General features: G+C 39.5%; 1 protein-coding gene across 50 annotated transcripts in view; it reads right to left on the reverse strand.

The window, feature by feature from the left end:
• The window catches only part of ULK4 (unc-51 like kinase 4), a 507,208-nt gene that overhangs the window by 468,601 nt on the left and 13,213 nt on the right, over nucleotides 1-25,394 (reverse strand). For 26 of the 50 annotated variants that reach the window (XR_015150977.1, XM_086366084.1, XM_086366071.1 and 23 more), the window contains exons 5-17: nucleotides 23,677-23,839; nucleotides 20,642-20,743; nucleotides 19,993-20,076; nucleotides 18,307-18,382; nucleotides 16,015-16,107; nucleotides 13,641-13,756; nucleotides 13,419-13,488; nucleotides 11,701-11,797; nucleotides 4,532-4,636; nucleotides 2,696-2,756; nucleotides 2,455-2,559; nucleotides 1,173-1,354; nucleotides 259-305 (exon numbers count right to left, since the gene is read on the reverse strand). Coding sequence is in view for 49 of the 50 variants with exons in the window: in XM_086366084.1 (XP_086222210.1) it covers nucleotides 259-305; nucleotides 1,173-1,354; nucleotides 2,455-2,559; nucleotides 2,696-2,756; nucleotides 4,532-4,636; nucleotides 11,701-11,797; nucleotides 13,419-13,488; nucleotides 13,641-13,756; nucleotides 16,015-16,107; nucleotides 18,307-18,382; nucleotides 19,993-20,076; nucleotides 20,642-20,743; nucleotides 23,677-23,839 (1,301 nt within the window). In the remaining variant the exon portion in view is untranslated. The remainder of the gene's footprint in view (nucleotides 1-258; nucleotides 306-1,172; nucleotides 1,355-2,454; nucleotides 2,560-2,695; nucleotides 2,757-4,531; nucleotides 4,637-11,700; nucleotides 11,798-13,418; nucleotides 13,489-13,640; nucleotides 13,757-16,014; nucleotides 16,108-18,306; nucleotides 18,383-19,992; nucleotides 20,077-20,641; nucleotides 20,744-23,676; nucleotides 23,840-25,394) is intronic. The other 24 variants (XM_086366092.1, XM_086366094.1, XM_086366086.1 and 21 more) reach the window with 3 other exon arrangements.

Consider the following 25,394-nt stretch of genomic DNA (forward strand, 5'->3'; position numbering starts at 1 on the left):
ATATTCTGGCCTGGAGAATTCCATGGATTGCATAGTCCATGGGGTCTCAAAGTGTCAGACATGACCAAACGACTTTCAATTTCACTTTCATTTTTAAACTGACAATTGGAATGGTACAGAAAGGACTATGATTCAGAGTTATCATTACTTTAGAATAGTTCGTAATAAGTATTTAAGAGTATGTGCTTTTAATAAATATGCATGTTTTAACTACTTAATAAAATAAGAATAATTTATTAAAATATAAATGTTACTTACATATCCCAGTTTGGAGCTATTCGCAAATGCTGGATTAGCAACTGGAACTAGAATATAAAAATTAAAATGTATTTCAATCATGAAATGAGACAGCAATTGACCACTAAATTAACAAATCAAACCTATATACAAATGAAATGCAAATTCCACACCAAGGAAGTAATTATTTACAAAGATGCAAAAGCACTGAATATACTGGATAAAAACTAAGAAACAAGTACGTCCAGTTTCTCCAACTCAATTCTATTCTCTAAACATGCCACTGCCCCTCACCCCACAAACGTAAGTACCAAATAAGGAACTGTAACACTACTGTGCAAGAAAATGAACTTAAATTTTTTCAAGGTAGTTCCCCAATGAAGGCCCAGAAAGGAAAATGCTCCTTTCTGAGGATGACTTCAAAAGCTCTACCAAATTCCCATGGTTTCATTGATGAGCCAAGACAGCCCAAGAAATAATATTATCAGAGGAAGAAGGAAAAATGCTTAGAGACTCAATTCCCCATTCAGTGTCACATGAGAAACCTTGGAATTCACCAGGAAGACCCAGGAAAAGAGCCCCTATTCCACATGGGCAGCTCACTCCAGCAGCTGATGAAAAGATTGCTCTCTTATGATTTCATGGATGAAATAAATCTTACAATTACTACAAGTTAACATAAAATGCAAGCGTAACATAACATAAAAAGAAGCTCTTCAAAGTCAATGTCGATTCATATGCTTTTAGATACAAGCATTAAACAGAGGACAATACTGGCAAACCTGTCATCCTGATAAATCCCTTTTTTCATTTTAATTAAACTGAATTAGTATTTTAGTGCTTGCTTTTCTCACTATAGAAATAAAGTTAAGTGCAGAAGGCAGACTGCAAGGATGTGAAAGGAGTTATTTGCTTCCCAATATTTAGGAACCCACCAAGGGGGAGTGGAGGAGCCTGGTGGCCACCTCCCTGTGCCCAGCTACCACGCACAGGTAGCAGAGGAGATTCAGCTTGGCTCGCGAGGCCCCCGTACTCTTCTCAGTGGAGTCGATCTGTGAGCACACTTGTTGCAGAAAATCATTCCAATCCTGGTCTTCTAGAAATACTAATTTATCCACTGCAGAAGAAAGAAAATAGTAAAAGTGGGGATTATGTGAAAAGAGATTGCTAAAAATGTTGCAAGAGAAAGAACAACACAGAATTTCAATAGCTAAAGTGAGGGCAAAGAAAACCCTAACTTTACACCATCAAAACCAAAACACTCCAAAGATGCCACCACTTTTAGTCACTCTTCTATATTCTTCTACTTTTCTACCCGTGGAGATGTTGTAAACTATGTCAATGGAAAACTATGCTTAAAAAACAAGGCAGATGCCTAAATTTAGTAGAATTTTCTTGCAACCAAGAGCATAACAAAGTACTAAGTTAAATAAAACTGTACTCTGAAAAAAACAAGATGGCCTTTGCATAAATAAAGCAACCTAGCCTTAAGATATTGGAAAAGCCAAAATTTTTATAGTTATTATGAAGTCCCACTGAAATGACTAGTAAATATAACTAGGTTAATACAGAGCTGAAACCATCTGGGAGTACCACCTCCAAATGCCTACAAACAAAAGGCAGAAACTGGGAAATGAACCGCCAGCTAAAATTAACATAATTTCACCTAATCTCTATATTTAAACAAAATAAGCTTTAACAATAATTTCTTAAAATAATTCAAACTAAAGTGGAAAAGGGAAGGAATATTTCGAGATAAACCCCTCTAAGTTTTCATAAATTGTGCCTCTACTTGGAATACTTAAAACATGAACATATTTTATTTTACATTTACTTTGATTTCAATTTTTAGATTCTACTCCAACTATGATGAAGAATCTTTCCAGGTCTAGTTTAAAACATAATTTATCAAACAAAATACATCAAAATTCAAGGTATTAAAAAAATTCTTACACTCACCCTAAATAAGACTTTCCATTAGGAAAAAAAGAAAAGTAACAATCATGCTTCAAGTCTCTCCAGGCCTACATTATCCCCCCAGAAATGAGCCATCTGACTCCAATCTCAACTGCCCCACTCCCTCAGGTAGAAATCTCGATTCTTCCTTATGGTTTCCAACTCTCTGTACCCACAACAGCACGATTAATGTTGGAAATTCAACTGGCTTTTAAGGTCCAGGGCGGGAGAAGGGCCCACACACACAACAGGAAAACCCACCCAGCTTCACAGAAACTTTCCTGCCCTGAAGAGTCCATGGCAGCCTGGACCCAGCTGAGTAAGGCAAACGCTGGCACAAGAGGATTATAGCTGGTTTCTTAATGCCTAGGGAAAATAGCCAGTTGGCAGGAAAATAAAAATTTAGCTATTCATAAATAAAATATTCCATTTACAATTAAATTTTATATTTGTATCCATCTGCCATGAATCTATGCATTTGATAAGCCCTTTAGGATCCTACCTGAATGTGCTGGTAGATGCAATATTTTTGGATCATATTTAATTGGTGGTTGTTTCATAATCTGTGGTTAAAAAAAAAAACAAAACTTTTGAGATGGGTATCTGTCTCCCGATGTATCTCCTATTCAGTTCCATTCAGTCGCTCGGTGGTGTCCACCCTTTTGCGACCCCAGGGACTGCAGCACGCCAGGCTTCCCTGTCCATCACCAACTCCCGGAGTTCACTCAGACTCATGTCCATTGAGTCAGTGATGCCATTACAAATCAACAAGGACAGAGAAGAACAACGTAAAATGTAACACAAAAAAAAACAAGCATTCAACAGAACCCTTTCAGACTAATACACAAATATGAGTGATAAGGCGTAAAATAAAATCATTTCAATTGATGTCTGCAAAAAAATAAAACTTCATGGAAAAGAGTCAGTCCACCCTATCTTGGCTTACTCTTAAGCTAATTTACTTCTAGGTTAGAAATTTAGTTATTCAATAAATCTTTACTGGCTGCCTGTCAAGGCAAAGCACTGTGCTAAGTGGGAAGGGGGAGAGAAACACATCAAAGACATGATCCAACTGCCAGAGAGCTGACACTCTGGTTGGAAAGATACGACAAACATCTGTTAAACAGCAGAAAAAACATGAAATATTTATATTAGGATGCAAAACTGGCAGGACATAATTACAGACTTCAGAGAAATGTTTCTAAGAAACTAGAGAATCAATAAGGACTTTAGGTTTGATGCGGTCAGGATTTACGGAAGAGCTGGAAGGTGGGCTGAGGTCTTGAACAGAAGACCATATGGTTTTCTCAAGCAAAATGAAGACTACACGTAGCAGTTGGATCCATGAGTTTGGGTTAGCTGGGGGACTTCATTGTGACACTTTTAATTTAAAAATTCAACCCTCATTTCTATATCTAACATTTCCAAAAACTCCCTAGGGAGCATTTTTAAAATTTTTGCTGGTAGTATTCTCGCCAAAAAATGCATAACATCATTTGTAATCATGAGAAATGCTTAGGCAAACCCAAACGGAGGGACATTCTACAAAATACCTACCCAGTACTGTACTCTTCAAAGTATCAAGATCATAAGTGAAGTCGCTCGGTCGTATCCAACTCTTTGAGGCCCCATGGACTGTAGCCCACCAGGCTCCTCCATCTATGGAATTTTCCAGGCAAGAGTACTGGAGTGGGTTGCTATTTCCTCCTCCAGGGGATCTTCCTGACCCAGGGATCAAACCCAGATTTCCCACACTACAGGCACGCTTTACCGTCTGAGCCACCGGAGAAGCCCAAGCTCATAAGAGACAAGGAAACAGTAAGAAATTACCACAAGACCATGGAGTACAAGGACCAATTGGAGGCAAAAGATCCCAACTGCAACGTGGGATCCTGGCACAGAAAAGGGACACCGGTGGTCCAAGTGATAAAATTCGAGTAAGTTCAGCGGTTACTCGCACTGTACCAATGCCAGTCCCCTAGCTCTACTAACCATGCCGTGGTCCTGTACAATATTAACACTAAGAGAAGCTGCACACAAGCTCCCCGTCTCTCGCCATCACCTGCCCTGCAATCCTGACCACCTATGAGAGCTATGGTCTCTCTGTGATTAGCCCCCCACCCCAGCCGAGGAGCGCTGCTCATTGACATGTGCTTTCACCACACACCATCAGGGAGCGTGTCTGCAATCATTCATCTAAGTAAGTATGGGCACGTGGCAGGAAAGAAAGAAAAGCAGACAACCACAAGAATCGGGGGAGAAGATAAGACTGGGGAATGAAAACGTCACCCAGATTCCAGCCCCAGGGTGTTAGGGTGTCTTTGGGGTCTTTCCGCACCTTCGGATTGTCAATGATTGGGGTGATGACAAGATCTGAGTCTGTGTAGATAAGCTCTCTCATCCGGGACTCCAGATCCTGCTGACTCATGTGGCCACTTGCAATCTGGAACAGTAACAAGAATTAGACAGTTTCTGTGACTGCGTGTGCTCAGTCGCTTCAGCCGTGTCTGACTCTTTGCAACCCTTGCACTGTAGCCTGCCAGGTTCCTCTGTCCATGGGATTTCCCAGACAAGAAAACTGGAGTGGGTTGCTGTTTCCTCCTCTCCAAGCAATCTTCCCAACCCAAGGATTGAACCCTCCTCTCTTGCATCTCCTGCACTGGCAAGCAGATTCTTTCCCACTAGTGCCACCTGGGAAGCCCATGTTTTAAGAGGCGGAGTCAGTAACATGCTAAATAGACTCCACTGAAAAAGGTCACTTGTATTGATGGACCTCCACTGCTCTTCAAAACACTTCCACAGACAGTCTCATCTGATCTTCACAAAAACCCTATATCTACTGCATTATTATTCCTGTTTTTACAGGTGAAAAAAACAAAGCTCAGAGCAAGTAGCTGACTTGCTTGTGTTCACCACAAAGGTTGGTTAGGACTACGAAACAGATCTTCGATAGTCTGATGTGCTCAACTATGAAGAGGCAATTATCTATGAAGAACTATGAAGATGTTACAATTATCAGCACGTTTTTTATCTTTCATTCACCAAAAATTAATCTATTTCTGCCTTACCAAATAGTCAGTATAAAGCTTAAATTACAGTATAAAAAAATTCCAGGCTGAAGTAGGTATTAAACGCCTGTATCTTTATAAATCCCAAAGTGGAATTGATACATAATGAAAACAAATAACTAGATGTTCCCCTTCAGTTATTTGAGATGCTTCTTTGTGCTCTTCTTAAATTCAATTTTTATTCCTAGTGCTGTTGCCTTAAGTATTTCACATCAGAAAAAAAAAAAATTGGATTTATGCATCAAGAATGTCCACTGAAACTCTGACCAACAAACTGATAACCAGAAAATCAAATCAGTAAAGTGAAAAATATATAGAAAAATAAACAATTCAAAACTAAGGTAAAAGACAGAATAATTAGCTAATAAAGTTCCTGGAAACCACAACCACTTTGCAACTTAGAAGACAGAATATTAGAGACTCATGAAGAATTAGGAGGAACTTTTGTAGAAAATGTTTTAAAAAAATTTAAGAACACAGACTTTCAAAACAGAAAAACTCAAAAGAAAAGCCAAGATGAAGTCAACTGAAAAACTTTTAAAATAATCTAAGAATTAGTAAAGTAGACTAATTAGAAAACTATATATGTAAAAATTAATTTCATACATATACAGTGAATGTATGCACAAAAACAGGTTATAAAAATACCATATATCAATGACAGTAGCAAAAAATAAACTCAAATAAAATGCTCAGGAATAAATTAATCAAAAGGTGCAATCAGGTCTACTTATTACATGAAAAAAACATATAAAATTATGTCCCTTTGTTTAAAAATGAACATACATGTATAGAACCAAAAGTAGTTATAGCAAAATGTAATCAGTGGTTACTCTGCTGCTGCTGCTGCTAAGTCACTTCAGTCGTGTCCGACTCTGTGCGACCCCATGGACTGAAGCCCACCAGGCTTCTCCGTCCATGGGATTCTCCAGGCAAGAACACTGGAGTGGGTTGCCATTTCCTCCTGCAAGTGGTTACTCTAGGTAGTAATTAAATAACAAGCAGTTTTTTATTCTCTTTGTCCTCTTCTACATTTTTCAAGTTTTCTAAAATTTTTGTAATTGAATAAAAAGCATCAGGTATCATTTAAAGAATTATAAAATCTAAGCTCCCTTATAGTAATTCTATAATTAGTGCTTGACTATTCTCAATAAGAAGATTACATACACTCCTCTACAACAAACATCTGGCAAGAGAAATTCAACATTTATCCCATTTCAGAATGCATCTTTTTACTTTTACACTGATTCCATATCTCACATTTAACAAAACATGTATTAGCACAGGAAGATTTTATTATAACCTTTTACCATTTCATTTCAATGCAAAATTAACTTTCACATAGTTCAAATGCATTTCCCATTACATAAAAATTACAGTAAGAATTAAAAGCAATTATATCTACCAAGCAAAAGGTACAATAAAAGATAACATGGAAAAATATTTAATTCAAAATATTTCTGCATTCAAAACAACTATGATTGAAATAAACTAAAGAAGGCCTAAATAGGTAGAAAGAGATCCCATATCCGTGGAAGCAAACTTTATACTGCTAACATGGCAATACTCCCCAAATTGACCTAGATATTCAACATAATTGTTCTCACAATCCCAGATGGCTTCTTTTCTTTTCAAAACCTGGTGAACTGATCCTAAAATTCCAATGGAAATTTAAGAGACCCAGAATAGACCAAGAAAAAAAAAAAAAAAAAAAACCTTGAAAAAGAACAAAGTCAAGAATCATACTTCCTAATTTCAAAACTTACTAAAAAGTCACAGCACCCAAGACCCTGTGCTACTAGCGTGAGGAAAGAATCAGTCAGTGGAACAGAACTGAGAGTCCAGAAACAAACCTTTGATTTAAGTTAATATTCAACAGGGCTTCCCTGATAGGTCAGCTGGGAAAAAATCCTCCTGCAATGCAGGAGACGCCGGTTCAATTCCTGGGTCAGGAAGGTCCCCTGGAGAAGGGATAGGTCACCCACTCCAATATTCTTGGGCTTTCCTGTTAGCTCAGCTGGTAAAGAATCTGCCTGCAATTCACAAGATCCTGGTTCTATTTCTGGGTTAGGAAGTTCCCCTGGAGAAGGGAATGGCTACCCACTCCAGTATTCTTGCCTGGAGAATTCCATGGACAGAAGAACAGGGTGGGCTGCAATCCATGGGGTTGGAAAGAGTCAGATATGACTGAGTGACTAAGCACAATATTCAACAAGAATTCCAAGACATTTAAATGGGGAAGGAAAAGCCTTCTAAACAAATGGTGCTGAGGCAACTGGATGTCCACATGTAAACCAAAGAAGTTGGATGGACCTCCTTACCTCATGCCATATACAAAAACTAACTTAAAATGGATTGCAGACTGACAAGCACAGACATAAACCTTCATGACCTGAGAGCTGGCAACTGTTTCTTAGTTATGACACCAAGGGTACAGGCAACAACAAACACAAAAAAGATAATCTGGTCTACTGCAAAATTAAAAACATTTCTGGTTCAAAGGACACCATCAAGAAAGGGAAAGAACAATTCACAGAATGGAAGAAAACGTTTATGATCATATATCTAAAACATATAAAGAATTCCTACAACTCAATAATGGGCAAAAGGATTACATAAACATTCTTCCAAAGAAAACATAAATTTCCAATCAGCACTCAAACAGATGCTCACTATTATTAGCCAACGAAGAAATGAAATCAAAACTACAGTGAGATCTAATTTGACACCTACTAGAGTGGCTATAGGAGAAGGCAATGGCACCCCACTCCAGTACTCTTGCCTGGAAAATCCCATGGATGGAGGAGTTTGGTGGGCTGCAGTCCACAGGGTCACAAAGAGTCAGACACGACTGAGCGCCTTCACTTTCACTTTTCACTTTCATGCACTGGAGAAGGAAATGGCAATCCACTCCAGCGTTCTTGCCTGGAGAATCCCAGGGACGGGGGAGCCTGGTGGGCTGCCGTCTATGGGGTCGCACAGGGCCGGACACGACTGAAGCGACTTAGCAGCAGTAGCAGAGTGGTTATAGACCAGGAGCTGACTGTGGCTCAAATCATGAACTCCTTATTGCCAAATTCAGACTGAAATTGAAGAAAGTAGGGAAAACCACTAGACCATTCAGGTATGACCTAAATCAAATCCCTTATGATTATACAGTGGAAGTGAGAAATAGATTTAAGGGACTAGATCTGATAGACAGAGTGCCTGATGAACTATGGAATGAGGTTCGTGACATTGTACAGGAGACAGGGATCAAGACCATCCCCATGCAAAAGAAATGCAAAAAAGCAAAATGGCTGTCTGGGGAGGCCTTACAAATAGCTGGGAGAAGAAGAGAAGCGAAAAGCAAAGGAGCAAAGGAAAGATATAAGCATCTGAATACAGAGTTCCAAAGAATAGCAAGAAGAGACAAGAAAGCCTTCTTCAGCGATCAATGCAAAGAAATAGAGGAAAACAATAGAATGGGAAAGACTAGAGATCTCTTCAAGAAAACAGAGACACCAAGGGAACATTTCACGCAAAGATGGGCTCGATAAAGGACAGAAATGGTATGGACCTAACAGAAGCACAAGATATTAAGAAGAGGTGGCAAGAATACACAGAAGAACTGTACAAAAAAGATCTTCACGACCCAGATAACCACGAAGGTGTGATCACTCACCTAGAGCCAGACATCCTGGAATGTGAAGTCAAGTGGGCCTTAGAAAGCATCACTACGAACAAAGCTAGTGGAGGTGATGGAATTCCAGTGGAGCTATTTCAAATCCTGAAAGATGCTGCTGTGAAAGTGCTGCACTCAATATGCCAGCAAATTTGGAAAACTCAGCAGTGGCCACAGGACTGGAAAAGGTCACTTTTCTTTCCAATCCCAAAGAAAGTCAATGCCAAAGAATACTCAAACTATCGCACAATTGCACTCATCTCACACGCTAGTAAAGTAATGCTCAAAATTCTCCAAGCCAGGCTTCAGCAATATGTGAACCGTGAACTTCCTGATGTTCAAGCTGGTTTTAGAAAAGGCAGAGAAACCAGAGATCAAATCGCCAACAGCCGCTGGATCATGGAAAAAGCAAGAGAGTTCCAGAAAAGCATCTATTTCTGCTTTATTGACTATGCCAATACCTTTGACTGTGTGGATCACAATAAACTGGAAAATTCTGAAAGAGATGGGAATACCAGACCACCTGACCTGCCTCTTGAGAAATCTGTATGCAAGTCAGGAAGCAACAGTTAGAACTGGACATGGTACAACAGACTGGTTCCAAATAGAAAACGGGGTATGTCAAGGCTGTGTATTGTCCCCTTGCTTATTTAACTTCTATGCAGAGCACATCACGAGAAACGCTGGACTGGAAGAAACACAAGCTGGAATCAAGATTGCCGGGAGAAATATCAATAACCTCAGATATGCAGATGACACCACCCTTATGGAAGAAAGTGAAGAGGAACTCAAAAGCCTCTTGATGAAAGTGAAAGAGGAGAGTGAAAAAGTTGGCTTAAAGCTCAGCATTCAGAAAACGAAGATCATGGCATCCGGTCCCATCACTTCATGGGAAATAGATGGGGAAACAGTGGAAACAGTGAGAGACTTTATTTTGGAGGGCTCCAAAATCACTGCAAATGGTGACTGCAGCCATGAAATTAAAAGACGCTTACTCCTTGGAAGGAAAGTTATGACCAACCTAGATAGCATATTCAAAAGCAGAGACATTACTTTGCCAACAAAGGTCTGTCTAGTCAAGGCTATGGTTTTTCCTGTGGTCTTGTATGGATGTGAGAGTTGGACTGTGAAGAAGGCTGAGCGCCGAAGAATTGATGCTTTTGAACTGTGGTGTTGGAGAAGACTCTTGAGAGTGCCTTGGACTGCAAGGAGATCCAACCAGTCCATTCTGAAGGAGATCAGCCCTGGGATTTCTTTGGAAGGAATGATGCTAAAGCTGCAACTCCAGTACTTTGGCCACCTCATGTGAAGAGTTGACTCATTGGAAAAGACTCTGATGGTGGGAGGGATTGGGGGCAGGAGGAGAAGGGGACGACAGAGGAAGAGATGGCTGGATGGCATCACCGTCTCGATGGACGTGAGTTTGAGTGAACTCTGGGAGTTGGTGATGGACAGGGAGGCCTGGTGTGCTGCGATTCATGGGGTCGCAGAGAGTCAGACACGACTGAGCGACTGAACTGAACTGAGAGTGGCTATAATAACAGAGAGACAATTGTAGCACTGTTTACAATAGCCAGAAGGTTGAAGCAACCCAAGTGTCTATCGAAAGATGAGTGAATAAATTGGTACAAACACACAATGGAATATTTCTCAGCCTGAAAAAGGAATGAAATCCTGATACATGCTAGAAGATACATGGACCATGACGACACTATGCTAAATGAAATAGTCCAGACACTAAATATTGTGTGATTCACTTATGTAAGTTTACTAGGCAAATTCACAGAAGCAGAAGTAGAAGAGTTGTTGTCAGGGTCTGGGGGAATGTGGGGAATGCGTAGTACTGACGGTTACAAAACAACGTGACTGTATCAACACTACACACCACTGAACTCACACTAAAAAATGGTTAAAATGGTCAATTTTATGTAATGTATATTTTACCACAATTTTAAAATCTACTGACTGGCAGGCAGTAACAAGTTTTGGTAAGTATTGGAAAACTGGAACCCTCACACACTGGTGCTGAGAATGTGCAGCTGCTTTGGAAAACGATTCGGCAGTTCTTCAAGGTTAAAAAGAGTTACCATATGATGTAGCATAGAATACGTACCCACACAGAAATGTACACAACCGTTCATAGCAGCATCACTCACAAGAGCCAAAAGAAAACCACCCAAATGTCCACAGACTGATGAGTGGAAACACAAAATGTGGTATACACAACAGAATATCAGGCAATAACAAGGAATACAGTATTGATACATGCTACAACTTGGATGAATCTTAAAAAACATTACATTAAGTAAAAAAAGACAGTCACAAAGGATCCCATATTGTATGATCCATTTAAAGGCATATTTATAAAGACAGAAAGCAGATTAGTGGTTGCCTACAGCAAAATGTTAGAGAAACTGGAAGAAAACAGGAGTGACTGCTAATGGGTACACAGGGCTTCTCTGTGGGATGATGAGATTAACTGTGGTGATGACTGCATAACTCTGTGAGTATGCTAAAAGCCTCTGAATTATACACTTTAAATGGGTGAATTGCATGGTGTGTCAATTACATCTCAATAAAGCTGCTATCAAGAAAACACCTATGAAGCACTTCTCTCTTAAGAATACTTACTAGAAAAACCAGTGATAATCAAGGAAGATGACTTAATTGTAAATCTTGCAATTACAAACATAGTTCACAGATTAACTTGCAATTATTCTTGTGAGTCTGTTATCTTGCATATGAAAAAAAATTAAAAATTCTATCTTTGCTTACTTTGGTCAAGGGAGAAGTCTTCTGTGGTGAACTCTGAGTCACAGCATCACCAGGACTTAATGCCACTGCAGTGCTGGTTCTTGGAGTAGGACGAGAACTGAAAAATGCACACCAGTTAACATTATTCAAGGGGCTTCCCAGGCGGCACTAGCAGTAAAGAGTCCACCTGCCAATGCAGGAGACACAAGAGACCCTGGTTCAATCCCTGGGTTGGGAAGATCCTCTGGAGTAGGAAATGGCAACCTGCTCCAGTATTCTTGCCTGGGAAATCCCAAGGACAGAGGAGCCTGGTGGGCTATAGTTCATGGGGACACAAAGAGCTGGACACAGCTGATCAACTGGGCATGGCATGGCATGCTATATACAGTATTTTAACTAGAAGCTTAAAAAATATTATTTTTTTAATGTGTGCTGATCTAGGCAGGATTTACATTAATAAAATAGCTCAGATATTCTACTGCTAAGTCACTTCAGTCATGTCCGACTCTGTGTGACCCCATGGAAGGCAGCTCACCAGGCTCCCCCGTCCCTGGGATTCTCCAGGCAAGAACACTGGAGTGGGTTGCCATTTCCTTCTCCAATGCATGAAAGTGAGAAGTGAAAGTGAAGTCGCTCAGTCGTGTCCGACTCTTTGCGACCCCATGGACTGCAGCCTACCAGGCTCCTCTGCCCATGGGATTTTCCAGGCAAGAGTACTGGAGTGGGGTGCCATTGCCTTCTCCGAGATATTCTACAAAGCATGGAAAATGTTTATAACTTTATTTCATAAAATGTTTGAACTGGTAAATTACTTTGGTACCTACTTAAGCAACAAGTTATAAATCTCATCTGTTTTTAATGATTTCTCCCACCCTTATCAATGGATGCCATACTCTGGGGGCCACTCCACTACATTCGGGTCTCTGAGTTTGAGTTTTTGGCATTTTAAGAAATTCTTCCATTTAAATCATTATGGTCTTTTGGTGATGAATTCCTTCAAATTTCCAAATATCACCTCTCCTCCACTTACCTGCCTTTGTATTCATTCATTGAACAAGTACTTACTTAGGTCACAAAATTTACCAGAGACTGTACAAATTTTTTTTTAACTGAACTTAAAATGCCTAAGATGTACAGACAAATTTAACATCCTTTATATTTAAATATGGGTAAAACAAATCAGGAAATTTTAGTTTATTATTATAACTCCTATGTCATGAAATTAAACTATGAGGCTGAACCTATAAATAAACTATAACACTTAATATTTACACATTATTAAAATTTTAAATACATTGGCCTAATCACTTTAAATACCATCCTGATTTTATTATTTCAATGATTGCAAATATTGTTTAAGCCTCCCTCCCAGATAAAACTACATTTAAAGAAAAACACAACCTGTTTTTTCCTATAAGTCTTTATCCAAATAAAGGAGCCAGACTTCTGAAATTTTAAATTCAATTTTACTTGCAGTAGAAGTACAAAATAAAGAAGTTTTAACCCTTATAAACAGAAAAGATAAGGTGGCTTGGTTAGAAATTTTAAAAATACAAAGGGAAGTCTACATTCCACTGGCCAGCACTGAACAGTAACTTACAAGGAGAGCAAAATGGGAATGTGGCGTTTATCCCTGGCCTTTACTTCTGTGCAACATGGTTCACACCGGGACAAGACACTTTAAGAAGATTTAGCTTTCATCCCTCAAAGACTCCTTACCACTCTGTTATTTTACATACCTGAGAAGAAACATGGACTCATTCAATTGACCCCCAAGGGTACTTTTAGGCCGCAAGTCAGATGGATTTTCTGTGGCAGGAAGGTAAAACAATATCCATAAGTGAACAAAAATATGAGCAGGGCATGATGTAGACAGAGATTTGAAGAGACAGATAACACAGATTAGGGACTGTCAGAAACAGTGTTCGGAGCAGCAGGACCATGGTCAAACGCAAGCTCACCCAGCCTGAAGGAGTGACTGAGTCGCTGCCCATTTTTCTCCCCCTTTGCTTGTCCACCTTGAGGGCTCTTCAGAAGTTCTGTGGCATCTTGGGACCCAGAATATTCCATGTTTCTGCTGTTTAACAAGAGAAACTCAACTCAATCAAGCTTACTACTGAGCTTTCTGTAGTTTTCTGTGTTGAACAAGAGGCTGGCAAAGATACTTAAGTTGCACAGGACATTTGGCCAAACTATGGAATTAGAAAGGTAGTATTTTTCATTGAGTAACTGAAATGAGCTCTGTGTGCAAGGCACTGTACTAAGACGCCTATAAAATCTACCCCTGAAAAATAAATAGCAGCGGGCCAACAGGAGAAGTAAACCAGCACTCGAAGCATCAGTGAGCCAGCAATGAGCCTCCCTTTCATTTCTGCCCTTCCAGTGTCGCCAGACCTGGGCTCAAAGGAGCTCCACGAGAAGTCCTCTATTTCTGTTCCAAGGAACAGGAAAGGGAATCCCTAAGGGTCAGAGCAGGGGAAATACCCTAGTTTTTTGTTTGGTTTTTGGTTTTTCTTATTCCCTTTTGTCCTGCCCCAGCCTCCAGGTAATCTTGCAGCACACACTTCTGGCCCACGCCTAAAATCCTGTGCGAGAAACATCCTCTTATCTAAACAGAGAGCTATGATCCCAAGAAGGTGAGGCAAATCTCTCTGATCTCTTATTTTTCCTCTCTCATCATCCTCCTGTCACTTGGTCCCAAAGACATCCATCAAGACATAAAAGCATACACCACGAGGAAGTGTGGCTCACAGTGGGAAGGCAAGGTTGCCTCAAAATTTGAAAACCAATTTATGTAAGAGTCCATAAAGAGACTCTAAAGGAGAGAAACCACATGATCGGATCTACTGATACAAAAAGGCATTTGACGTTTATTAATAACATTCGTTTCCAACTGACAAAGGGAAGTTACAAAACCCTCCAGCTCATCGTGTGTACGTGTGTGTGTGCACACACACTCGCACATGTGAGCATGCTCTGTTGTACCCAACTCTTGAGACCCTGAGGTCTATAGCCCACCAGGCTCCTCTGTCCATGGGGATTCTCCAGCCAAGAATACTGGAGTGGATTGCCATTTTCCTTCTCCAAGGGATCTTCCTGAACCAGGGATCGAACCCATGGCTCTTGCATCTCCTGCACTGACAGGCAGGTTCTTTACCACTAGCGCCATCAGGGAAGCCCATTGTACTTAATGCAGAAAGGCTGAATGCATCCTAAACTCAGAAACCAGGCAATGGTGTTCATTGTCATCACCCCTCATACACTGAGTTCAGTTGCTCAGTCGAGTCCCACTCCTTCATTACCTCATTCATTACCATGCTAAAAAAAAAGTCCTTGCAAGGCCAATAAGAAAGAAAAGGCATACAGATCAGAAGGAAGATGGCATACTAAGGTGCAAGGTGGCCGAGGACTTGCTGACACTGATAGACAAGGACCCACGCCCAGTTTCTGTACTCTTCATAGAGCCTGAAGTGTGGAAACAGCTGAGCTCAGTGGGTCGCAGAAACCAAAGTCTGAGAGAGACCTTATATAGAATTCAGATTTCTCTATCCAGTACACTGAATTGACAAGATTAAAATTAAGAATCAAACAACCATTATCACTGAATGAAGTGGAGAGAGGAGGAGTCGATTATCTGGACTTTGGCTCATCTACTTTTCACCTTTCTTTTCAAAACACCATCACTTTTGTAAGTGTCCCAGGCTAAGAAGACTTAATAATAAAATGAAGTATATTAGTCAGGATGAGCTAGGTTATGCTGTGCTAACATGATCCAAAAATACTAGTGACTTAGACTCTCCTAGCTTTATGTCTCACTCGTGCACACAGCCACCACAGGCAGGCAGGAAAGCTGTGCTCATCGTGGTCACTAAAGACCCAGCCTGAAGGCAACTCCATCTGGACATTTTCTTCCTGATCACTCTCATCAGGAGAAAGAAAGGTAGCAAATCACACCCTGGCTCTTTGAGTTTCTACCCAGAAATAACACATCACTTCTGCTCACATTTCATCAGCCACAGCAAGTCACAGGACTGCACCTAATTTCAAAGAGGGAAACGAGATCCCACCATGCGCTGACAAGGTGGGAGTCCAGGTGAACAGGACTAATGACCACAGGACTAAAACCCTGCCTGGAGAATAAACAACTGACCAGAGAATGAGCAAAGTCAAGCACACAAAATGTCGTGACTAAACTCTTTAAGCAACCCTTAATTAAACAAATGCCTGATTTTCTATTATGAAAAGCACAGAAATTCACATCATTGAGGCTGCAATCATAGCAATGTCCAAGTGCTTAATAACCATGCCCCCCACACAAAGATCAGCTTGTACTACCTGACGTTGGAATCCTCAGTGCTTGAGTCCTGATCATTTCTAGCAAAAGCATCCTTCCAAAATGAATGCTGCAGCAGGTCTGCCCAAGTCAGTCTTTATAAAACAGAAATGTTTAAAATCCATTTTAATATGATTTACCATGGAGAATTCCCAGGACATGTCCTAGTTATACATATCAGATCCGTTTCACATATTCCTTTTTATTATCTATTTTTTAAATTCTTTTCTTAACTGGAGGATAACTGCTTTATAATATTGTGACGGCTTCTGCCATATAACAATGTGAATCAGTCATAAGCACACATGCCCCCTCCCTCCTGAAATCCCTTATCCCCAACCCACCCCTATAGGTTGTCAGAGAGTACAGCACTGAACTCCCTGTGTCATATAGCAGCTTCCCATTAGCTATCTATTTTACACATGGTAACGCCCATGTTTCAGTGCTACTCTCTCAATTCATCCACCCTCTCCTTCCCTAGCTGGGTCCAAAGTCTGTTCTCTGTATCTGCATCTCTATTCCTGCCCTGCCAATTTTGTAACTTCACTTTTAGAAGTTCATTCAGAAATAAACAAGCTTATCAACCTCATGACTATACAGTCACACCTCTGTTTAGGAGTCAAAACATTATTTAATCAGATTACCCACATTAAGATGACTTCAGGCCATATCTGAAAACTAGACTCACTTTCAAAATATTAAGTTTTACTACTTATCAATTATACCTGAGGTATACTCAGATTCAAAATGATTAACCCTAAAATTCAAAAAAGATAGTAATTTATATCTGATTATTCAAAATTTAGGAAATGAAATTCAAACTATCTTGGTTGAAATTAAAATACAAGTGATAAAGATCTGGCAGCCGCAAGTATATGTCCCTTTTATACAAATGGCTCCTTAAATTCACTAACAATTAAAATTGCCAATAAAATGGAATTTCTTTTTCATCTACCAAAGTAGCAAAAAATGTATAAGATCAACAAAGCCCACTGTATTTAACAATTGGAGGGAAGGAGCTTTCTAAAATTGCTCGAAGTATAAACCTTCCCATGTTCCTGGGATCAGCAAATGTGTCCACATTTTTAATGTTCTTATTAATCTTGGCCAGCAATCCCATCTTGAGAAACTTATTCAAAGGAGATAACTTCTTAAGTGAACAAAAACAAAGAGAGACAAAAACATATTTACTATAGCAGTCAGTACATATGATATTCTAAATCAAGAAGCATTCTCAAAAAAAAAAGCACTCTGAATACTGTTATCATACATTATTGCATGTACATTCAGCAGCCACTTAAAATGACCAAGTGAAAAAATAAAATGACCAAGCAGATATATAGAATAAAGAAACTAGGTTGTGGGGTGGTCCCATTTATGCAAAAAAGTATTTCATATGGAATATAAATACATAAAAATATACCCTAAATAAGGTCCTAAATTAGCTAAATTAAGCATATTTATATCTTATCCAAAAAATCTGGGAGATTATCCACCAAAGTAACACTTATCCTAAAAGCATGCTATTGCAAGTACAGCAGTGTCTTACAATTTATTCAAGTATAAACATTTTCTTCTGTATAGTTTCTCTCATATTTAATGCTGATACATTACATGCTATACTAAATTTATTCATTTTACACCCTGAAGTAGAGACCCCAAACATTTGTTGAAAATCTCAAGATAACTAGTGGGAGAACCAGAAACTAGTTTCTCTTGTCTTCCAGGCCAGGGAGACCCTCACCTTCATTCCCTACTCCCCTCTGCCCTCCCCTACTCTGTATCGTAAGGATTTCTAACTTTCTGCCATCCCGGCTACACAGAGCATTCACACTGTGCCTGTGATCGTCACTTGACATTCCCAGTATGACAGGAATATCATATTGATAAATCACTTCACATTAAAATAGGGCCCTGTTAGTCATTATTACATTAAGTATCTTGACAGCACATCCACAGTGGGGTAGTCTAAGACAGTTTTAGCCTGAAATCCACAATGGAAACAAAGAAGTGTACTCCTTGGATTTGGGGAATTACAAGGAAATCTGTCAACCTATGAGGCAACTACGTGCTACATTAGAAGAAAAACTGACTTTTAAAATGTCTCCTGATTAAATACACCTGCAAACAGCAGCCACTCAATGTAGACTCAGATTTCTTTTTCCCCCCCCCAAAAAAGAGAGATCATTTGAACAGTTCTTTCTAAAATAAGAACAGTACAATTTTAGAAGTACACTAAAGGAAAAAAAAAAGATTCCACTGCTCATTCATGTTAAAATATTACCCATACATACCTTTTCTGAGGGTCTTTTTGAAGCAAACCATCAAGCAGATTAATAAAATCTGAAGAAGCTTTAGGACAAGAAGAATCTAGATACAAAATAACAACCCAAAAAAGAAAGGAAAGTGGTTAAGTAATGAAAACACACCCTGCATCAACATTATAACAGCAGCATTTTAAGCACATCAATTATTTTTAAGAGAACACAGAATACATGAGTAACAATAAAGCCTCCACTTAATGGAGGAAGGGAACAAAAATTTTAAACTTTGTCCCTGGACCACAATAAAACATGTATCTCAAAAACTAAGTTCTGACTAACCTCTAAACTTTCTCTTTACAACCCAGTAACGATCATGAGCTCACACCGTTGTCTTCAACTATTAATTATGTTTCATTTTCTGAGGCATTCTTAACTTAACCAGCTTTGCTTGATAATATACTGTGACTACAGTACTTGTAATCCCACTTTATTTCAAAGATTTTTAACAGGAAAAGAATAAACATCACAATATTATGATACTGTCAAATTCCATTCATCTCCAAGTGTTCTGTCTTTTTATACTGGACAGATGTATACCCTGGTCAAATTATCAGTCTATAATTAAAAGAAGTGGCCCAGAAGATGATGGCCAAAGCCATCAAAACAGATGGTGCTATTAGGCACTGTGGGCACAGTCTGAACAAGATCCCTGTGAAATAATCACCCTTGGGCCGCCAGTGGTTTTCTTGACCAGACCTTTGATACCTTCATTTTCAGATTTCTTTACGCTGCATAAACATCTTTAACTTATACAAGAAAACAATACTTAATGCTATGAGTACTTATACAAGTTAAAAATCAGAAGTCATCATTAAAGAACTAGGAATGACTGATTTCTATGAAAACGGAAGTTAAAAAAAAAGAAAGAAAGAAATACTTTTTAAGAAATACAGACCCCTTTCAAAATATCAAGATTTTTTGTTTTTTTTCACCTAGGATGAGTCTTAAAATACTGAAAATATTCTGCATTCCTATTTCTTCCATCAATTATTGAGGATTCTTTTTCTTTTAAAACTCACAACCTTATTTTTCAAATTCAAAATGAATATTCAAAATGAATATAAAGTCACATATGTGGTCTTAAGATCCACATCTTTTGAGGTATGTAGCAAAGTGTTTTATTATGTTAGTACCTTCTTTTTCTTTCCTTAAAATTGTTAATGGTAAACACATTAATTACAATTTGTAAATTTTCAATACTTTTAAAACACTGCAACCAAATCGAGCTTAAACGCTTGAGCTTATCAGAGTAGCATTCTAATTTCTCAAGATACAAGACTGAGAAATGCTTGATTTGTTCCTATTCAAACACTACATGGGACATGAGTACATATTAAGTAAATGGTATAGACATATGAACACACCAAAATGACATAAAAGTTTGAGTTTTAAATCTTTAAACCAGACTTCTTTTGATAGGAGGACAAAATAATTTGTATTTTTAAATGAGGGAACTTAATAGTACCCTGCTTTCCGTTTCAGCATCTTTTTAAAAATGGCAAAGGGAATACTAACATTTCTAAAAATATCAATGTGTGACTATTCAGAAAACACAAATTTGAGGGGTTATGAATCGACAGAAACACTTTGGGATAAAAGTGCACCGTTGGTCCGTGTAGTAAATCGACTACATTTATAATAAAAAAGAAATCCTACCTTTTGGAATAGGTGGCAAAGGATCTTCATAACAAATCTTTTCAATTAGTTCTGAGACACATTCTGAGAAGAATGGAGGCTTTCCTTAAATCAAACGAAAGCTTGCAAAATTAAACAACAGTTTGCTACCACCAATAATTCTTAATGAATCTCAACTACAGACAGTTCAAAACTACATAATTTATAGGAAATGTATACATATATAGCATAATTAATTACTGAACGCTGGGTATATACCAGGCACACTGTCTATATATTTTTATATTTCTACAATTGAAAATTTATCATCCTAAAAATACAAAATTCACTTATGGATAACCATACTCCAAGAGTTGCATGGGCCACTGGACACATCTGAAAATTCATAGTCAAAGGTACCTTTACAAGATGTTCTACGAATAATCAGTTTTCAACAGTTAGGCATATTTCAACATTCCAACTGATTACCATGAAAAATATCCTTGTCAAAAGTTCCTAAAAACCTGCACGTGCTGAGACAACCAAGCAAGTCAGCAAAAACTAGTATATAGAAAAACTTAGAAAAATCCGCTTTTTCACCTCTTACAGGTAAACTCGTTGCAAACTACATATGTAACCATTATGTATGTGTGTCCAGCTCTGATTTTAAACTGAACCAGAATGTAATCACCTGAAAACATTTCATAGAGCAGGCAGCCCAAGGACCAGAGGTCACTGGTGATGGAGAAGTCGGTACCCCTCACAATTTCTGGAGCTGTATAGATAAGAGATCCTAAAAATAAAGGTGAAAGGACAGTTTTGTTAGACATTCATACTGCTGCCAACACAAATACACCTCGGAAAGACTAGGTGAAGTGAAAAAAGATCGGAGAACATGCACATGAATAGATCTTCATGCATATTTCACATTTTTATATGTTTTCTAATTTTAAGGTCCCACTTGCCAAGAGGGCTTCCCTTGGCTCCGTCAGTAAAGAATTCACCTGCAACACAGGAGACCTGGGTTCCATCCCTGGGTTGGGAAGACCCCTTGGAGGAGATCTTGGCAACCCACCCCAGTATTCTTGCCTGGAAAATCTCCATAGACAGAGGAGCCTAGTGGGCTGCAGTCCACAGGATTGCAAAGAGGCAGACATAACTGAGGGACTAAGTACAGCACTTGCTAAGAAAGCACTTGCTTTCAGTCCCGAAGTCATGTCAGATTCTGCAACCCCTCAGACTGCAGCCCAACAGGCTCCACTGTCCTCCATCATCTCCCAGGGTTTGCTCAAATTCAAGTCCACTGAGTCAGTGATACTACCCAACCATCTCATCCTCTGCTGCCCTCTTCTTTCACCTTCAATCTTTCCCAGCATTAGGGTTTTTTCCAACAAATCGGCTCTTTACATCAGGGTCCAAAGTATTAGAGTTTCAGCTTCAGCAATAGTCCTTCCAATGAATATTCAGAACTGATTTCCTTTAGGATTGACTGGTTGGATCTCCTTGCTGTCCAAGGGACTCTCAAGAGTCTTCTCCAGCACTACAGTTCAAAAGCATCAATTCTTTGGTGCTCAGCCTTCTTTATGGTCCAACTCTCACATCCATACACAACTACTGGAAAAACCACAGCTTTGACTAGACAGACCTTTATAGGCAAAGTGATGTCTCTGCTTTTTAATATGTTGTCTAGGTTTATCATAGCCTTCCTTCCAAGAAGCAAGCATCCTTTAATTCCATGGCTGCAGTCATCATCCGCCATGATTTTGGAGCCCAAGAAAATAAAATCTGTCCCTGCTTCCATTCTTTCCTCTTCTATTTGCCATGAATTGATGGGACTGGATGCCATGATCTTGGTTTTTTGAATGCTGAGTTTTATGCCAGCTTTTTCACTCTCCTCTTTCACCTCATTAAGAGGCTCTTTAGTTTCTCTTCACTTTCTACCATTAAAGTGGTATTATCTGCATATGTGAGAATGTATTGAAATATAAACCTTTTGAATAATCACCTGAGTAAGAGGTGTGGCACACTGAAGTGCATTCTTTTAAATTAACAATTCAAATAGTTGTAAGAAAAGAACCTTTGATTGTTATCAACAATATCTTGATTAGGACAGATTAAGTTATATAGAAGTCAGCACTCCAAATTCTCACTGGCTTAACTGCACAAGTTTCTTCATTATGAAACTACACATCGCCTACAGGTCAGCCAACAGGCTTCGATCCTCACAGTCAGTCCATCCAAGACCCAGGCTACATTTCAGTACATGCTTCCTAAGTCAGCAAGGTGGGGGCAAAGAATGTGGTTAACTTAATACGGGCTCTTAAAACTCCCAACTCGAAAAGACTTCTGTGCATGCCTGGTGAGCTGTGGCAGGGATGATGCAAACCTACCATGTATCCAGAAGAGGAACAGGCAGCCATTGGTTAACAGTACTAGTGTTTACCACGTACACTGGATAGAATTCAGTATTACCCAGAAATACCAAATTCCAGAGTTAGAAAGCACCCCTGCTTACTGACATGAACAGCTGAGGCCTGGAAAGTACCCTCACATGCTCTAAGCCACAGAGTTGGGCAGTTACAGAACATCTGCCAAAACTCAGGGTTTCCTATCTTCCAATGAGAATGTCCTTCCCATGAAGTGAGTAATCACCAGTCACTAGAAAAGAGGTTAACATGCCCCCCTCATGGGGACTGTTCTTGGATTCAGCTCAGAAGTGACCAAGCATCACTGCTAAAAACTGACATTTCTCTATAACACAGCCCTCTTCCCCTTTTGAAGGGACTATTTCAAAAGGTACATTCCTGAAACATACCGCCCTCATTTTCTATAATAAAAGCACAGTCTACAATACTCATTTTCACCCATGCAATACTTGGGGATTTAAAGAGCCTTCTTCCTGGGCGTGAAATTTTACTTCAACACTAACCCTGAAAGTTACATTTCTTTCCTCGTATTTATGGGCCTCTGGTTAACCTGCTGCTCCCTATCACGTTACCTCCTTCTTGTCATCAAGGCCATGTGACCACCAGGCCCAGGGACGCCGCCCTCTCTCCAGTGCCTTTTGCTTCCTGGTGAGTCTCATTGGGCCAAAGTCTCAAGTACTGCACCAGGAACTTAGGAAAAAAGATCTTTATCACTTCTATCCAAAGTTCTCATATAAGAAATATGACTTCCTGGTCAAGGAACTAGGATCCCACATGTCACATGGCATGGTCAAAAGAAAAAAAAAGTAGGAAAAAAACAAAGAAATTTGACTTCACACTCTCCCCTCAAGCACAGCGAGGTAACAGCCTAGGCCCCATCTGTCAAAACCACCTCCCAAGGATGCACCCCTAAAAATCTTCCATACTTGCAGAATATTAGCTCCTTAACAATGCTGAATATGTACCGAGCTGCTGGTGTGTGCCAGACACCAGTGTTAAGTGCTGAGGATACAGCAGGAAGGGAGACAAAATCCCCTTCCTTACGTTCTAACGAGCGGTCAGTGATGAAGTGAATGAGAAGGCTTTGTCAGAGGTTCCCTGTGCTTTAAACGGCATTAGATCCACATGGAAACTCTTAGGTCCTAGACAAAGCCATCCATAAATCCAGGCTTCTCCTGGTCCTTATTATTTATTTTCAATACATCATTTGGCTGGCAACATGAAAGGTGGACACTTTCTCCAAAACACAGGACTTGGGCGGCCCACCACTGGACTTCGGACCTTGAAGCTCGCCTCATACCTTTCACTCTACTTTTCATGCTTTTCTTCACTACATTCTCCCCGCTGTCACCTCCTCCTTCTTCTGCTGCCACCAAGGTGAAGAACTCTTCCAAATTTTCACCTTCCACTTTGGCCAAGGAAAAATTACTAAACTTCAGTGTTCCAGGCCCTTCCAAGAGTATCTATAAAGGTGAAGAAACAAATGTGTTCAAACACAAATTCAAAGTAATTTGCATTTCCATCCGTACCTCTTATAATCTCACTACAGAACCCTGACTATTGGCTTTGTTGCTTCATCACAACTCAGAAAATTAAACACAATTTTTTTTAAAAGAAGATGCTATGCTCAATCGCTTCAGTCATGTCCAACTCTTTGCAATCCTATGGACTGGAGCCCACCAGGCTCCTCTGTTCATGGGATTCTCCAGGCAAGAATACTGGAGTGGGTTGCCATGCCCTCCTCCAAGGGATCTTCCCAACTCACGGATTGAACCTGGGTCTTCTGCACTGCAGGATTCTTTACCACTGAGCCACCAGGGAAGCCCCAAAAAGCAGCTTCGGAAATTTAAATCCAACACTACCAGAATCAAATATTAAATTCTCCCTTCTCAGATGCAGATGAAAAATGTGTCATAAAACCACAGAGGGAAACAGCAGTCTTTTGGGAAAGATGAAGAATGTACATGAAACAATCTACTCACGAACCCTCAGTAACAGCTGAAAGAGGATTTGGAAACCCACCAGTCCTAGGCGTTGTTTATTTAAATGATGAAGTGTGATTTAGGGTTCAGACTAAGGGTTCTGAAGTTACAGACCTAGATTTGACCCCTAGGTTCACCACTTACTGGCAGTCTAACCTGCAGAAATTACTTACCCTTTGTAAATCTCAGTCTCTTCACCTATAAAATGGGGAAAGTGATACTTCAGATAGTTTTAAGGATTGAGGTTACACATGATGCAAAGGGCTTCTGACCGTGACTGGCATATGGAAAGTGCTCAAGTCTGCTAATATAATTTGTGATGAGAAGTTATCTGTTGATTATTGAAACTATACCAGGAACCAGTGTTCTCTTACCTTTACCTTTTCCCTTCCTTGCAAGGGGCTTTTTGATCTCAAAAGCAATTTAAAGTTTACTCTTTACTTCTAGTCACAAATATTAAGGATGTCAGTTAAGTCTACCACAGTGACTTTTTTTTTCTTTTTTTTTAATTTTTTTTTATTTTAAAACTTTACATAATTGTATTAGTTTTGCCAAATATCAAAATGAATCCGCCGCAGGTATACATGTGTTCCCCATCCTGAACCCTCCTCCCTCCCCGTGACTTTTAAACTTTGTGGTTTTTTTGAGCACCTGAAGGCCTTGTTCAGGTGAAGACAATAACTGACAATAACTAGTCCCTACCCTGAGTTTCTGATTCAACCGGTCTGGGGTGAGGCCCAACAACCTGCATTTCTAACAAGTTCCAGGTAATGTTGATGCTGCTGGTCCAGGGAACACACTTGTAGAACCACCGGTAGGTGGCAGATAATTTTTTTTAAGTTAGTAAATATTTTGGACTTTGCAAGCCATACGGTTTCTGCCCTGACTTCTCAAGTCTGCAACCCCTGACAATACATAAATCAAAGGGCGTGGCTGTTCCAACAGAACTCCATTCACAAAAATAAGCATCCTGCTGGAACTGCTCCAAACCTAGTTCTAGAGTAAAAGTTACCTTATAAATCAGCCTGAAGCTCCA

Source organism: Bos grunniens, chromosome 22 (assembly GCF_055505025.1).
Source record: "Bos grunniens cultivar Pamir isolate PY7600 chromosome 22, Bosgru_T2T1.0, whole genome shotgun sequence".
In the NCBI taxonomy this organism is placed as follows: Eukaryota; Metazoa; Chordata; class Mammalia; order Artiodactyla; family Bovidae; genus Bos; species Bos grunniens.